At 45.4% G+C, this 17,391-nt stretch overlaps 1 protein-coding gene across 4 annotated transcripts in view; it reads left to right on the plus strand.

The window, feature by feature from the left end:
• GRK5 (G protein-coupled receptor kinase 5) overlaps positions 1 to 17,391 on the plus strand; it is a 146,862-nt gene that overhangs the window by 89,348 nt on the left and 40,123 nt on the right. For 3 of the 4 annotated variants that reach the window (XR_014616364.1, XM_084210818.1, XM_084210819.1), the window contains exons 3-4: positions 5,617 to 5,729; positions 13,596 to 13,673. Coding sequence is in view for 2 of the 4 variants with exons in the window: in XM_084210818.1 (XP_084066944.1) it covers positions 5,617 to 5,729; positions 13,596 to 13,673 (191 nt within the window). In the remaining 2 variants the exon portion in view is untranslated. Of the gene's footprint in view, positions 1 to 5,616; positions 5,730 to 13,595; positions 13,674 to 17,391 lie in introns of those variants that run through there. The other variant, XM_084210820.1, reaches the window with a different exon arrangement.

A 17,391-nucleotide genomic window follows, 5' to 3' on the forward strand; every position in this document is an offset into this window, starting at 1 on the left:
TTTTAAAACATCCACAAAGGATCCTTTGATAAGAAGCAACTTTCATCAGCCTAGAAAGACTAGGCAGTTTAGTGTGTGCTGTTTATTAAGTTTATACATAGACAGTGGTAATTCCACTTTTGGCTGGAGAAGAGCAGCAGTAAATTATAAGACATCTTTATAAGCACCAGTGTTAGACCTGCTGGTTTAAAATGAAAAATGTATTTATATTAATATAGCTCTAAATGGGGTTATTCAGTGCTTAAAGATGCAATTTGTTTTCCATTAGTACTCTGAATGGACACAAAATAAATCTGTGAACCTTTAAGGATTTAGTCCTTTTTTTGACAAAAAGAAGGAAATTGCCACAAGTGCACAGTGTATGATGGGCTGTGAAAGTCTGTTTGGTTCAGTTGTGCTGCATATTCTTTAATCTTGCTCTTAGTTCCTGCCTTTGTCCTCCTTTTCATTGTGTGTCCCTGTAAGGAAACTTACATAAAGAAAGCAAAGATGGTCAAAAAAACCAGAAGTGGTTTTTATATTTGGGATGGGCAGGATAGGATTTCTTTTAGAGCATCATCCTGACTTTGATTGAGAGGGGAGGTGTGTGATTTGGGGACAATTTGAGCAGAAATTTCCATCCATCTGAGGAATGTTGGAAGAAGAAAGTTTTACTTTTGGTGTGCCAGCATCTTGGGAGCTGACTGCTGCTCCCTCAGGCTCTGATGCTGCTTCCAGTTTGAGTGTAGGGACTGAGCCATTCAAATGCTTTCTGCCATTAATTTGGGGTGATTTTTGTTATTCTGGGACAAAGCAGGTGAGAGGGAGAGAGCAGCAGACAAATAATAGACTTGCAACAGCATCTGAATGGTGTTGGTTCACCTTAAAGAAGAAAAATCAGGAGGGGAAGATGAATTCTGCTCTTGGATCCCTGAGCATGAGCAGGAAATAAAGTCTTCCTACATCCTCTTTGGGGGTTCCAGGTGTTTGTTTGTTGGTTGTTTTGTTTTGTGTGGGCTTTTTTAGGCAGCATAATTACTTTGCACTTGGATCTTACTCATTTTTCATCTGATTTAATGCCAAGGATAGCAGGGATCCAGAGGTCAAGCCCAAATGTTCCCATGCAGCAGCATGGTGCATGTCTTCTTGGCGATTCTCCACGCATTCCTTCGGAAAATCTGCTCTTGGGATTCCAGCCTGTTGGAATATAAAATGTTACTTAATAGATAGTACATAAATGCAATCCTCAAATGACCAAAAAGCTGAAAAGGTGTCCCTGGCTTTTGTAGACTTTAAAAGTGAGATTTAAACTGAGCTCATCCCTCCCCACAGACATCTACAGGAGGAAGCCTCACCAGCTGATTGCAGGGCTGGGGTTTGCAGCTCTTCAGAACAAGTTGCAGAAGTGCAACTTTTATAGCACTCTTACTTAGACACCTGCAGTTTACACTGAATATCATAAAAGACTGATTTTCAGCCAAGAGTTATTTAGTTCATCACTAAGCCATCAAAACCCACAGGTATATTGGAAATGTGAAAGAGAAGGGGGTCTCTCTGCAGACCACTGTCTCTCTCCAAAAGGTGATACTTTGAGCCAGCCAAAAAAATGAAAGGTATTTAAATGAGAAATTAGGACAAAAAAATCTTCACATTGCACAGGAAGGTTTTTATATAATTAAAATATTAGATTTTCTCCCCTTTTAATGAATGGTTGTGGACTTTGACATCAGCAACTCTATTACCTTGTGTTGAGCTTTTCACTTCATCAGTGGTATGTTTTGACAGGTATGAAATTTTGTTAATAGGACTATTTTTCTTAGGCATGGGCTCAGATATTTTTCAGAACCTTACCAAAATATCTGTTTGGGAACAAATTTGGCCATAGGCTTTGAATGGTGACAGCATGACGTGTGCAGGTGCAACTATTTCAGTGTGTTCTTTGTGCTGGCTGCTCCTGAAATTAGTATTTCAATACATAAGCTATGAAGTAAAGGGAAAAATGAGTCAGTAAAATTATGAATAAACATTATTTATCTTTATTTATCTTATGAAAGTTAATTATGGCATTTTATATAATACCTTTTCTATATTAATCTGTGTTGTTGCTCTGTTAGGAAGGTGGAGAATTCACTTGCATGTGTGCGTTGTTTGCTGGTGATATTTTCTAAATAAAGACTTTGGCGTCAGTGAGAAGTGTCTGCTTTCCCAAGACTTTGACCCACCCAGCTTTTCACCCCCATTCTGGGTGACTTTGCAGGTGTTGAACAGGATGGCGCTGAGGCAGGAGGGTCTGACTACCAAAGATATCACTCTCAGAGCTGTTTTAGTTACACTTCATCATCATAAGCATATGGTTTCACTTCCAAGTGTTTAACATTTCCATTTCCTCAGGAAATCATTCCTTCTATTTTTTAAACTTTTGAAACTGGATGGATGTTTTTACTGGCAGGCGGAACGAGAGCGACACAAGGCTCAGCCCCAGCCCAGGAGAGCCCCTGGCTGCGGTGCCCGCCTGCCTCCCCCTCCTGCAGCAGCTCCTGAGCACGGCTCGGGGTGCTCCAGCCCCATCTCTGGGGTGCAGCACGCTGCTGAAACACTCCTTGCTGTAATAAAACCATCCACTCCTTTTTCAGCTGTAGCTGAGACGTGTTTTTCTTTCTTAGTCTTCTCCGGGCCCATGCGTCCCAAGGATTAGTTGAGTGCAGATTCCTTTAGATGACTTAGTGAGGCCAACAGCAAGATCAGAGCCTAAGAAAATAGTTTGTGTCACCTAGAAGGAATGAAATCATTTTTGTCGTGTGTTTATTGTCTGTGTTGGTACATCCAGCAGTTCAGCGCACGTGACAGAGGCGTGGATGGCTCCAGGGAGCTGCTCTGGCTGTTGCATTTTCAGAGATTATTTCTGGTATTTCCTTTTTCCCCATTACCAATGGGTGACCCTTCTCACGTGCTGGCCAAGTTCTGTAGAGTAGGAGGAAGTCCGTGCTCATGTCTTATTTGTGTTGTGTTTATCCACATATGTCGTAGTGTTTAGCTGCTTGTTTTCTTTCCCTGCTGCTCTATGAAGTTATGGATGTGCAATTTGCATGCTAATTTACCTGGTCTCACTGGCCCTTTTGGTAGAAGATCATCCTCTGCTACATTGGGTGTCACTGTGTCATAAGAACTTTGATAAACTAACTGCATTTTGTGCAGCAGTTATCACTGCCCATCAAATGACGTTGTACAAGAGAAAATATGGGGCAAACCAGCTGATTGTTGTGTTTGTCCCTTTCTGGTTAACTCTGTAATGAATCCAGACAGTCTCATTCTTTTTTGTCATGGGAAGCCTGCTGTGGGTCTGGGCTTCTGGAGGGGTTGTGTCCTGCCACCAGGGTGTATGTTTTATTCATACCCTCACAAGAGTTGGTTAGTCAAGGTAGCAGAAACCAGCATCAGGCAGATGCAGTTCAACCTTGACACCTCCCAGGAGAGCTCACCTGGGCTGCTGAGCCTCTGGCTTCGTGCTGGCCTCTGGGATGTTGTAAGGGCTGTCCCGATCCACTCTCCTGACTCCTTCACTTCCCTTGGTGCTGTACATGTCTGCACATCCCTTCAGCAGTTACTCACTAAAAATGCCACTTGGTCAAGCAGCACAAACTGGTGGCACCCACAAGGACACCCCAAGGCTGCTCCGTGTCCCAGGGATCCCCCTGGCTTTCCCACCACACCTACCAGTGCCGTGGTGTTCCATGCTGAAGGCTCCAGATCAGGCAAACAAACAAGTGCCAGGCTGATAATGAGATTGACTGGAGGTCAGGTTGGGATTTGCACAGTGATTTTGATCCAGTTTTGCTTTGCAAGAGAGCATCAAAACATTGCAGTTTTCTCAGAAGATTGAGTGATATCTTGAATGGCAGTGCCAGCGAAAAAATGCTGCTGGCATGTTGTTCCCAACTGCTTCAGAAGGCCAGGCCAGAGCAGGACCACACTGAATTAAAAGCCCATTTCAGCTATCCCCAGCCCATGTCTCCAGTGACCACCCTGGAAGTGCTTCAGGAATCAGTTCCTGAAGTAGAGCCAGGTGCAGCACTGGGCAGGCTCCCTCCTTCCCCTTACGAGAGGCAGCCTTGGCTGCTCCTGCTCGCTGTCACCCAGCTACAGGGCAGAGGTCCAGCACCTCACAGAGCATTTTCTGTTCAGGACAAATGTACCCAGAGGGTGGGGAGGCCCTGGCATGGGCTGCCCAGAGAAGCTGTGGATGCCTCATCACTGGAAGTGTCCAAGGCCAGGTGGGTTGGAGCAACCTGGGGTAGTGGAAGGTGTCTCTGCCCATGGCAGGGGATATATAATTAGGTGATCTTTAGGATCCCTTCCAACCCAAACCATTCCATGATTCTATGACAATTCTGGTTCTGCAGAACAGGGTCCCCAGGGCACAAGCTGAGATGAGCAGGTCCTTCAGCTGGGTGCCTCAATGGCAAAGGGCAGCTCCATCCATCACAGACATGTGCCTGCATCCATGGACTGGGAGGAGCTGAGGGGCATGGGGGGCCAAAGCAGAGGGGGAATCAAAGGCCTTGCAGGAGCTACTGCAGGCCCAGGAGAGAAATAGCCAAGGCACTGACAACTTGTGTGGGTTTGGTATGTCTGTTTGCAGTGCTGTGTTATGTGTTTAGAAGCTGGTTGTTTCCATAATAACAGCAAGTGCCATATGGCAGCGAGGAGGATGGTGAGAAGAATGCCTAAGGAAACACAGTATGTTGTTTGACATGTGTGTACTTGTAGAAGAATAACGTGTCTCAAGCAAGTATTGCTGCTCCAAGCAAGCTGGGGGATTTTCTGCTCTCACCAGAAAAAATATCCAAAGCCCTTGGCATTTGTGCAGGTGCCATGCCAGTTAATGATGCCTGCCCTTCATCCATATTCTCCTGCTGATAGTCCTTGTGGTGGGCAAAGGACCTTTTGCTGTACTGTGAGAGGTGGTTGTGGATGCACCAGCACAGGGGAATGCCATTTAAACGTGGCTTTTAAGGGGAAATACAGTTCTGTGAGGAGTGCTGTGTTAAACTGAAATGAGCCAGATGCCATATGCTCTATCCATTCCCTAATTCCCAGCAATTAAGTAGCAGAAATTTTGAAACCTTTGAAAATGCATACTTTACTATAATTGTTTAATAGAAAGTAGGCTAAGCATTTCCAGAGATGTGGAGCACTTTAGTGCATGTCTAGGAAGCATCCAGGAAGGACTCCACAAATTCCAGCTTTTTCTGCCCTTTAATGCATGACTCATATTTCAAGGGCTTGTAATTTGCTCACATTCCCACCAATACCACCAGTCTGAGCTGTACCTTTGCATACATTTCCACCACACAAAAATGTGGGCTTATTTTTTCATATTAGCTGAATGGCTTTTGCTTGACCTTTACCAGCATCAACCCTACAAAATTCAGCCTCTCTTAACTGAGTCCTAAAGCCATTAATTACATTTGGATTTGGATACCTGAAACGTGGTGGCAGGGAGAAGGAGGTTGTTGTGATTTGGGGTTGTAGTCCTGCAAGTCCTGCACTCACTTGCAATGCTTTAAACTCATAAGCAACCCAAAGGGCGAGCTGTTCTCATTTTCATGCTTCTGTTCTTCTCTTTCTTGCCTCTAGAGAGAGATTACTGCAGCATATGTGAAAAGCAGCCCATTGGAAGGCTCCTCTTCCGGCAGTTCTGTGAAACTCGGCCCGAGCTCGAGTGCTGCATTCGGTTCCTTGACTCGGTGGTAAGTCAGTTCTTGTGGTATTGTGGGGTGCTTTGCAATGCTCCCCTGACAGAGGAGACTCCTCTGACCCCAAAGCATCGCTGTTTTGTGGGATTTTGTGTCTGAAGTGCTGGAGCAGGCAGTGGGCAAGGCTGGCCCCAGCAGCAGCCCAGCACCGCTGGCAGCACAGGACACGCAGGGCTGGTGCCAGCCTGGGGACATGAACCACCAGAGAAGGGTGAGGACAGTCACCCCCACAGTGCTGCTGTGGCCTCCCTCATGTCACAGCCGAGCTGCTGTGAGCAATGTCTGCGGATGGGGGTGAAGCCTGCCTTGCTGGGAGGCACTGGGAGGAAAGGGAGGTTGGGAATGGGCTGACTTGGGGAATGTAATAATCCTAATATCCCTTACCAAGGCTTCTCAGCCATAGAGTTCAGGATGGTTCACAAAGGACATCCTGATCATCACCCTGTTTTTTTCAAATAGAACAAAGGCACAAGGTACAGAAATAACTTGATTGAGGTCACTGAGAAACAAATCTGCTCCATTTTCCACCCCAGTGAGCCATCAGTTAACCCAGCCACTGAGCATCACCCCCCAGCCCTGGGGACCTGACGCTCTTTCCCAGTCTGGCAGCACTTGGCCATGTGTCCTGCCAGCTGTTCACAGTGGAAAAGTCTCTCAGTGACTTCTTGTGCTGGGAACCTGTGCATGGGGAGGGTGTTGATCAGCCAAAAGGTGAAATGGTAGCAAAGAGCAAGATGAACTTGTCACTTGTGAGTGCCCACAGGGTCTTGCTCCCTGGCTGACACTGACAGTCAGAAGCAAAACAAGGCATACCAACAGGAATAAAATTGTTTTGTTTGCACCATGGTGAAGCTACTCTGAAGTAAAGGGAAATGTGAGGATTGCCCTGAAGCTGTAAAAGTGACAGTCTGGAGAGGACACGTGGTCTCTTAAGGTTTATGTCACTCCTGCATTACAACAGCAAATCTACAGCATCACAAAAAGTGTTGCATAAAGTCTGAATCAGCTTTAGCTGGTCATGACTCCCACCTGTTCTTCCTAGCAGTTTTCTCTGGTGAAAGCCATCAAGGTACATGAGGCATCTGACAAACACTCTGTGCAGCTGTGCTCAAGGCCAGCAGGTAGCAGGACACTTTGGGTACCCTGAATGTGTTTGTGCTGTGCTGGACCAGCATTGTCTAGTGAGGTGTCTGCCACTGATGAAACCCCACACATCCCTCCAGGGGGAAGGCAGCCGCAGGAGATGGTTTGTAAGTGCTTTAATCTCAGGCAAAAGCAGCAGAGCTGTGCTCAGTTTGGGGAGGGTCAGTGGTGCTCTGCTCTGCTCTCTCTCCTCCCTGCAGCCGCAGGCGCCACATTTTTGTTCCAGCAGTGCCCAGGGGCTGCAGGGCAGATTCCCCCGGTGTGTGAGCCCTGCATGCACTCAGGGCACACCACTGACAGAGGGAACAACATCTGGGCACAGGGAAACATCTGTCCCCAGCTGCCAGCACCCCAGGGCACCGTGTGCCAGCCGTGCTGCCCAGCCCGCCGCCGGCTCTGGGGACTGAGGGCACTGTGTCACTCACTAAAGCTCCTGGTGGCACTGGCTTTGTTTTAAAAGTCTCTCTCTTTACCAATATTCCCAAATCCTTTTGCTTTGCACCCAGCCCAAGCTGCTTTTGCAGGCTGGAGGTGCCCTGTGTACCTGGACTGGTCTGCTCCCAGTTAGGCTCAGACTGGCACTGTGAGGATTTGTTAAACAAAATGCCAGCCTGGGAGGAGGTCTGAATCCTTATCTTTCTCTCTTCTTTTTAGCACTAATTAACAGCAGTCTCCTTTGTTTATTGATTTCAAGTTCTGTATAAGCTTGCTCCCAGCCCATGAGAATCCCTGCATTAGGCAATATTAAGGTCAAGCAACACAGCCCTTTGCCATTAAATTGGATGATTGCTACTGAAATTTGCCCAGCAGGGTCACACTGTGTTTAGTGAGTAGTGGGATTCAAGCCAAGCCCTATGTTAGACAAAAAAGGCCCTATAATGAGACCAGGAGTCTGACTTTACAGCCCTAATCTGAGACCACCAGGAATGGGAAACCTTTTCTAGACCACCTGCTGTAACAAGCAGGAAAAGCCAAGAGGCTTCATTTTCTTGTGTCTTAGTTATTTTTCTAACATGAGATGCAAAAATTATCTTTTGTGCAATGTCAAATAAAGGGAAAAGATAAAAGAGGATAATATTTAGCTGTTCTTGAGGGACTCACAGAGCTTTTTGCACATTGAAAGGGAGGACCACCTCTCTTTTTCAGTGCCCATCTAAGTGACTTTACCAGGTGACACAGTAAGATTGGCAGAAGCCAGTACTTGATGCCTCTCAATATTTTCTACAGTTTCTCAACTCATGCACTCAACTGTCTGCAAGGAGAGAAGTGACTGAGGCTTCTGGGAGAAAACCAGAAGCTGAGTCAGACATTTAACAACCTATCAACATCCTTGTGAGAGACTAAGCTCTCTCACACCTCTGCTTCCAAAGGCTGGTAGAATCATCCAGACCTTGCAGAACAGAATATGTAGAGAGACAAAAAAAATCCTCTCTTGCCTGGACATTTATGTCAGCTGTTGTGTGAAATAACTAACCTGGTCTGATGGACTCTCCTGCAAATGTAATTATGGCAGGATTTGAGGATTTTTTTTTCCTGTTAAACAGTTGTTAAGCTGCCTTCTGAAGAAAAGGGATTTGTATCACTGAATTCTGCATGCATGTAGGTGTGTAGCTGTCAGCTCCCTCTGAGACCTGTGAATACCTTGGCCAATTCCAACCAGTAATTGAGACAAAAGTGCTCAGAGGCATAAAGCCTCTCCATGTTTAGTGAGAGCAGTGTTTGGGTAATTAGTCACAATCGATTGTAGCCCAGACTAACACGACATGTGGTTTGTAAGCAGCAGGCCCCAGCATTAGATGATAACAGTGATAAGAACAAAGAGATGCAGAGCTCTGCAGCACAGCACTGGTGGAACTGTGGGTGTTTGCTTCCCACTGCTGCTGTGGGACCAGTGAGTGCCTGTCAGTGTGTGTGTCCATCTGTCTGTCTGTCTGGGAAATGGAGCAACAGCCACCCTTTCTCCCAGCTGGCAGGAGGGCTGTAAGGACAGACAGCCACCTCTTGCTGCGGATATTGTGCAAACAAGCTCATGGCAGAGGTCCTGGCTGCTGAGATGAAATCTCCACCGAGCTCCCAGGGGGCTCTGGAGGTGCTGCCTGCTGCTCTGGGTTCTGGAGCTCTTCTGCATGGCCCAGCAAAGCCATTCCCAGGGTGGAGCTGTGTGAGCACCAGCTGCTGTCATTAGGGGGAGATGGTTTGTGGTTACCTGGGCTCCTCCAGAAGCCCTTGGCCAGGGAATCACGCACAGCCCTGAAGCACGCTTTGCTCTGCTCACAAACATTTTAGGAACATCGCTCGACTCTGGAGCTGTTGAAGGAGAGCCATTAAAATAAAGTGTGATGGGAAATGTTTCCTGTGCTAAATGCAGATCAGTGAGCAGGCAAGGGGCTAGCAAGATGTGTTTGCTCCTCCACAGCCAGTGCCTCCAGCACAAGAAGGTGGCAGTTCAGGTCAGCAGGGACCTCTTGCTCCTGTCCCCTTCTCATCAGCACATTCCCAGGGTGCCAGCACCTGACATTTCCTTCTCCTCTCCTGTGATTTTTATTTGTCATTAAAATGAAGGCTTTAGCTTCTGGAATCCCTTTCCTGCTTCATCTACTCACATTCATAATGGTTTTTTTTATTTTTTTTTTTCCAAGGGAGGGCTTTTAACAATTTAATGTGGACCAGATTTAGGTTGACTGGAGGAGAATGTGGACGATTTTGATCATTATTTTCTCTCTGATGTGAACAAGGTTACTTTTTTTTGTGCTGAAGTCACACAAAAATACATCCTCTGGAGGAAAATAGCCCTGCTGCCTCTCCAGGTTGTTTCTGTTTGTGATATCTGGGCTCAGGGGCCTTGGGTGGACTTTTCAGCTGAATGCCTCACTAGACATGGCACTTACCTGGGCTGAAAGGATGAGTGAGCATCCATTTAATGCCATTTGTAAAAACCCTGTCTTGCTGTTAGGGAGATTTCATTTGGTTAAGTCCCTTTTGTGGTATATAAACCATCTGTGTCTGTGTGTCTTAAAGCTGTTCAAGGCTTTTCCCATCAGAAATGCCAGTTTGTTGGTATCAACAAACTCATTAACTCAAAACGTGTTTTCAAACAGTTGAAAGGGCTCGTTTTGCCCTGCCTTTAAATATGAAAAATATGGTTTCAAGTTCACTTTTCATTTAGAAATGTGAGTTATTATGAATCCCAGCTGTTTGGGGTTTGCCTTCCAGTTTTCAGTTGCAGATTTTAAATCTCCAGCAGAGGCAAGTGCAAGGACAGGCACTGAGGACAGAGCAATAACAGGGCAGAGCCTCAAGTCTGAGAAAGGACTGAGCAGAGAGGTGTTCTCAGAAAACAGAGGAGGGAGCTGAGAAAGTGGAGGTGAAAAATTGGGGCTGAAATGCCAGTAACCTCCTACAGATGCTCAAAAGGTGATTCCACTGTTCCTGACATTTACCAAGAAGCCAAAACTGCTCTGGTGGGAGTGTCTGCTCCCATCTCCATCTCCTGGTGGGTACAAGGGGTGATGATTCCCTTGGCCATGCCATGCTGCTGTGGGAAAACATCCTCTGAGATCTACACAGAGATCTCTTTGGATGTGCTGTTCCATTTCCACATATTTTTAGCCATGTAGTGGAGCTCAAGGTGAAAATCACACACTACATAAATTGATGTGTCAGAATCAACGTGAGCCCCTGTGGGGTCCCTGTGTCATTGCCCAGGTAGCTCTCCATCCATCACCAGCAGCCTCCAGCCCCCAAAGCTGAGCTGTCCCTGTGGCTGTCCCATCCCACTGCCAGCCACAGGCTGGATGTTGCTCCCTTTCCCACCTGAAGAGCATTTTCCCATCTCATCTCTCTCAGCCCATCCTGAAGGCAGCTGCTCCAAGGGGAAGGACACTCTGCACTCCCCTTCCTCCATCCAGCCACTGCTGCTTCTATGGAAGAAGGAGCCACCAACATAACTGCTACCTCCAAAAGAGCAGCCAGAAGAAAAGCTAGCAGCAGACAGTGGCCAGCCCACATCCTCCTGCCATTTGGGCTGAAGGATCTGTGCCTGCCCACAGAAAGAGCCTTCCCTGCAGCTTGTCCCACGGAGTCAGGGTGATCGTAAATCCTCCCCTCATTTATGGGCTATGAATAGGGCCCTGTCTGACCTAACTAGGGCATGGAGAAGCTATTAGACTTCAGGGCAGGAGCCTTGAAACACATGCCTGGATTCATCAAAGGAATAATGGAAAATATTTTGTTCCACGCAGATTTTAAGAAATGATGTTATTTCTAGTAATTAGGGATCTGCAAACTGTAGCAGTGCTTTTGAGTACTGGGAAAGAAGGGGAGGTATCTTGTGATTTAAGCACAAGACCAGGAGTTGAGGACCTTGGTGGCTTCCCAGGCAGGTGGCAGAGAGAGCATGGGTACATCCCTGTCTCTCTGCTGTAATAACAGGTCATGGCTGGAAATGCACTGGGGTCTTTTGCTGAATAGCTCAAAAATGGCACTGAAGGGAGAAATAATAATGAGATTAGGAACAAAATGGAACAGGCTTCTAGTGCACACCTACAGTGAAATCAACACTGTGCACAGTTGGAGCTCATGGTTCCTTCTCACATCCTCACTTGTCTGTCACTTCCCACCTTCGCCAGCACCGTGTCACATTTCCTGGGAATGTCAAATGCAAGTGTAATTAAACTTCCCTTTTATTCTTTGCTGTCTATCTTGAGGCAGAACGAGATCCTCTGTACATGTATAGGTGTGCATTTAGCTCTGCATATGTTGGATACCATCAGGAATTGCATTTCAAGACATCAGTTCTTGCTGAGTTTCTGCCTTCTGGTCTGTCCTGATTTGTTTCCTGTTGTACAGTTCTTATGGGATGTAACTGGTGTAGGTTATGTATGGCAAAAAATAACAACAAATTTTTCAACATCTCCCTGGTGCACTTCAGATAGGAGATGATGACTTATAATCAGGTTTTATTTGCTAGAGAGACAATATATTATCAGAGTTTGAAAGCAAATGAAGGAGAGAGAAATCATGGAGAAAAATGCTGCTAAGATGCTCTAAGCATTTCAGAGTTTCTGTACTTTAATAGCTGAAATGACCCTTACTCAGATACCATCTAAAAGGACAGGAAATTAGATAAAATATTTTTTTTAAAACCCTTGAATTAAGTTTTATGAGAACCTAATCAGTTTCATCCCCCAAACTGTCACTTAAAAAGAAGTACTGTACTTGCGGGGTTTAGTTTTTGGTTGTTTTTTCATCATTTTTATTTGTGGCCATTATCATTTCCCAAACCAAATCAGATCATAATTCCAGATTGTTCAAGCAACCTGCCATGCCTGTGTGTAAATATGCAGCTCCAGACTTGAGCTGCAATAGCTAAATGAGCAGTGGCCAGATAGAAGGGGAACAGCATTATTACTAAATTGTGGTTTCCATGTCATTCCTGGGGTTGCTTAGCTGGGGTATCCATTACAGCCAGCCTGCAGATTTATTGCATCCAGCCTGGAGCAGCACATACATCTTCCACTGGGCAATAGTTCTGAAATTTCTTCTTCCAAGTGTTTGCCAGTTCAGTCTGATTTACCTTTTTCTTTTTTTATTTTAGCTTCCTCCTCATTTATCATCACAGACAGCTTGTATTGGACCAGGTTATTTAATTGGCTTGGCAGGATTTTCTGGGATCCTTTTTTTAATACAGTCATGAAAGCTGTTAGGCTGTCATCTTCTTTCTTTTTATTTTTTATTTAATTCTGGAAGATATTTTGACCTGAAGGCTAAGCTTCATATCCCAAGCAGTGCCAAGCAGGAATGTCCCCAATAGAAGTTGTTGTCATTTAGCCACTGGGGTCCCCTGCAGCATGTGTTTCCTTGAAATGCCTGCCATGGATCCAGAACTTTAGCTGAAGTGATTAATATCTTCATGGTACACACATTGTGCTTCTTTTGCTTCTAATGTAAACAAAGCTCATCAAAAGTCAGTAATGCTTCAATACCTAGAGCAGTCAGAGTTTTAAAATGTAGATAGACTTTGTGTGTGAGGATGGGATGCTCCCTTTTTTAATGCACTAGAGAAGCCAAAGAGAATTTTGCTTCTGGTGCCTATTCCTCTAAGTGGTCTCTCTTCTTTCCTCTTGGTCCTAAGAAATCTGCCTAAGAAACCAGGAGGGACTGAGCCAAGGGTCACTAACAGTGATGGGCAGGTCTCTCTGCTTTGCATAGGTATTGCTGACCAAGGTCAAGGCACATTAAAAAGACACAAAAAAGATAATATATTGAAGAATATATATATATATGTATATATTCAGATGGCACTTGAAACACCAAGGGTTAACCAACCAACATTCACTTTCTCTACTACTCAGAGAAATTGTTTTACCTTCTGTGTCCACTTTCCTTTTGAGCAAAACCAAATGAGGCTGATGTCTCTTGTCACTGAATGTTTTCTGAAAGCTGGCTTTGCAAGGTTATAAAATATAAATTAATTAAATGGTGTTGGTGTTAATTAAGAGACAAAGCCCCAGAAGATGTACCGCTAGGATCTGGTCAAAATATAGTGGAAGGTTTTTAATAAGATTGTGTGTACAGGTTTTACTTCCACCAGAAAATGATATTTGTCCTTCAAATTTTTCATACAGAGTGTTCTGTTAAGGCAACATCCAAAATGAAGTTATAATGGTGAAATATGAGTGCAAATATTGACTTTTATTTTTTATATGTCTGTTCCAGGCAGAATATGAAATTGCTCCAGATGAAAAGCTGGGAGAGAAAGGAAAGGAAATCATGATGAAATACCTCACCCCAGAGGTAAGGGGCAGCCAAAGTGGCATTACTGAAGGAATGCTGCAAGGCACACCTTTGCTAAACAAGGTTGTTACAGGCTTTGTAAGCCAGACTCCTAAAATTTATGGTGGCAATCTCCAGTGAATAAACTTGCAAGTCTTACACAAACAGTCAGAGAGAAAAAAAACTATAATGCAATCCAGAAATGGACTTCTAAGGATGAACTTGAATTACCAGGGGCTTAATTCATCCGTGGATGAGCAAAGGGCTTCTCTGGTCTCTTCTCAGTGTACAAAGCTCTGCACTGGGGGTGTAATACAAGAGACCTCAGCTGTTACCAACAGATGCCCCAATTTTTTCCTATCCAGCTCAGAAGTGGTGGTGGCATTTCATATTCTGTGGTGTAGAAAGCACAGGCAGAAATGGTCTTTCATAGCAGAGACTGTACTTTGGTACAGAAATTCCTCCAGTCCTCCAGCACCATTTTCCCCAGGCTGGGCAGGGACATGCAGGACTGACAGGGGATGGAGGGTTGGGGGCTCAGAGGTGCTGTCACCCATCCTTGTGCCCAAGGAGGGTCCTGAGTGCTGCCTCTGGTGTCTGTGGGGAGGAGAGGAGCTCGTGGGAGCAGCAGTCCACAGGGTGGCACTCCAAACAGACACAGGATGTGCTGCTGGAATTTGGGACAGGCTGCTCTGGGGCTAACCCTTCTGGGGGGGTTACGATCATTTCCTGACCACATTTCACCTTTGCTACACAAGTCACTGCCAGTAAGCAGTAAACATCCAGCTTCAAACACAAGAGCAGCTTCAAACACAAGAGCCATCCCAGGATTTTTCCTAAGTTGCTTTTGTAAGAGTAATCAAAGACCTACAATTGCTGCTTCAACTATTTTACAAAAGTAATGCATTTGACCTTCAGGAGAATTAATCACATTTTTGGCAGATGTCTTTCTAGAGGGTTTAAATGGTACAATATGTTTTGGAGGTGCAGGGGCAGAGCAGACCACTCTTTTTCCACTCAGTCATTTTCCTACAATAAACTTTGATGCATACTTTCAGTTATCTCAGGCTGCATTTTGGGATCTGGTTTCATTTACTGGGCCTGGCTAGTTTCATGTGCAGCCATTGAGCGCTGCCAGTATGAGTTCCTGCTGCCCATTCATTAGGGGCATGAAGTTCCACTGCTTTTTAAATCCACCAAAATGACCTTTTCTCTTAAAATTCCTGTCAACAGAGCAACAAACTCTGAGAGAAAATATTTCCCACTGCTCCAGCTCCCATCTGGAAAGGGAGAAAGGCATTTTGCTGATAGCAGAGCTAGTAAAGTGAGGGGAGGATAGCATTGCTTCACTGCAGCCAGTCTTGCTGCAGGTTTCCAAAACCCCTTCACTGCTGTCCATGGGCTCTCCTGCCATCCATGGTGCAGCCAGAAGCACATGGAATAATTTAGTGAACGTGCAGTGAAGACCAAGCTGAAAACTGCTGCTTCTTCATCAGCAAAGAACGGTGGTGTTGCAGGAAGGAAAAATACTGGGACTTCAGAGCTGGAGTTTCCATTCTCTGCCGTGCCCTGGACTTCTTACTTGACCTGTGTACCTGGTTTCTCAGTATGTAAAATTGGCACAGCATATTTACAGTCTGTCCTGAGACTTTTCTGGTATTTGCAAGTTACCTTAACCACTCTGAGCAGAAGGAAACTGGATGACCTCCAGTGGTCCCTTCCAACATCACCCATTTTGTGATCCTGTGAAACACAGAGCTACCCTCCTTCACTTGTAATCTAAAACTGCCTCCCTGCTGGTGGTGCTTTAATGTCTGCATTGGTCTTGCTGCACTTTTGTTCCTTAATGAGAAACTTCTGCTTCTTCCCAGAGGGATGTGGAAACCCTGTGTAGCAGAAAATGCTTCCTGGAGGCAAGGTTGGCTGTGCTGTAACAATGGTTTGAAAACTAGACTTTCTAATAGGTGTCCCCATGCAACAAATACTTTAAAAATTAGAGCAAGGCCTGGGTTGATTTAATTTCATTTTAGATACCTAACCAAGGTAGTCAGGTTAGGAGTGCAGATGGCCTACTGTCCTTTCTTGTCAAGAAAGAGAGATAAGTATCTCCAAAGAACACATTTGAAGCCATTAGAAGTCAATGATTCAAAGGACTGATGCCTGCAGTCCAAGCAGATGAATCTGGACCCAAATGTCCTAATGGAACACCATCCTGGCCAGCAAAGAAACCTTCTTTTCATTGGAATCAGCATTTCTCTATTTAATTATCAGTCCCTTGAAAGGTACAAATTGCTGCTGTTTCTGGAGTCTTCTGCTTTCAGCTGAAAGCTTCTTTTAAGTAGGTGTGTGTCTGTGCTTCAAAGAACCTGATTGTCTTGACACAAAAAAAGCGTGACACACAGCTTGACTGATAGAATGAAATTACAGGTTTAGTTCTTGGACAGATAATTCAGTCTTATAATGTGAGGAGTGTTTTTCCCAGAGTGCAGGATCAGAAACACAGTGAAAACAAAAAGTAGACTTCTTGCTCTTTAATATTTATAAATGATTTTTAGTTCTTGCTTCAGTTTTTAAAGGGCATGCATATTTAACATAAAACGTGTCAGCGTATCACCATTCCAAAGGGCGCTCATTTGCATAGGGAACATGCACTTTATTTAATAAAACATACACTTCTTGCACAGCAGAAAGGGAGAGAAGGCACTTTCCCAGATGAACAGACATCCCAGCAGGACTCCCAGCCCCTGTGACTGCCTGTGAGACGTCTGCCCCGAGGCCACTCAACAAACCCTGCACTTGCCAGGATGCTGGAGCAAGGAGGCACTGCCTCCAGTGATCACAATTCAGCCTCTCCACAGCTTTGGCATCCTCAACAGCTCCTACCTGCTCGTTGGGAAATTGAAATCTTATTCCTGGTGGACCAGCAGGTCAGGCTTCTACCAGGTCCCTGACCTACAGGCAGCAGCAGTGACAAATCCTGACAAATGCTGGCACCTGGAAGGAAATGTGGGTGGTTTAGGTGGAAGGAAATGTGGGTGGTTTAGGTGGAAGGAAATGTGGGTGGTTTAGGTGGAAGGAAACATGGGTGGTTTAGGTAGAAGGAAATGTGGGTGGTTTAGGTGGAAGGAAATGTGGATGGTTTAGGTAGAAGGAAATGTGGGTGGTTTAGGTGGAAGGAAATGTGGGTGGTTTAGGTAGAAGGAAATGTGGGTGGTTTAGGTGGAAGGAAATGTGGATGGTTTAGGTAGAAGGAAATGTGGGTGGTTTAGGTGGAAGGAAATGTGGGTGGTTTAGGTGGAAGGAAACGTGGGTGGTTTAGGTGGAAGGAAATGTGGGTGGTTTAGGTAGAAGGAAATGTGGGTGGTTTAGGCTTCTCAAAGGAGAAGTGCATAGAACAACCTGCCAAGGGTGTGGTGGAGTCCTCACCACTGCAGGTTTTCATGATGCTGTTGGGCACTGGATCATCTCATCTAGGCTCCCTTTCCCATGGAATCTTCAAAGGTCCTTTCCATGCTGAGCTGTCCCAGGATCCTGTGTACTCAGGCCTTAGGAAGTCAGTAGCATTCCCTCTCTCTCTAGCCTGAAGTTCTCTGAAACAGCCACATCCAACAGCTCTTTGGTGGGAGGGAAATGTAAGGAGCACTTGTGATCCCCTCACCAGGAACACCAAAATACGAGTGTTTTCATGGCTTCTGTAGCAGCTTCACTTGAGGGGTGAGCAGGAGGGCAAAAAACCCAC

Source organism: Fringilla coelebs (genome assembly GCF_963513975.1).
Source record: "Fringilla coelebs genome assembly, chromosome: 8".
Classification (NCBI taxonomy): domain Eukaryota; kingdom Metazoa; phylum Chordata; class Aves; order Passeriformes; family Fringillidae; genus Fringilla; species Fringilla coelebs.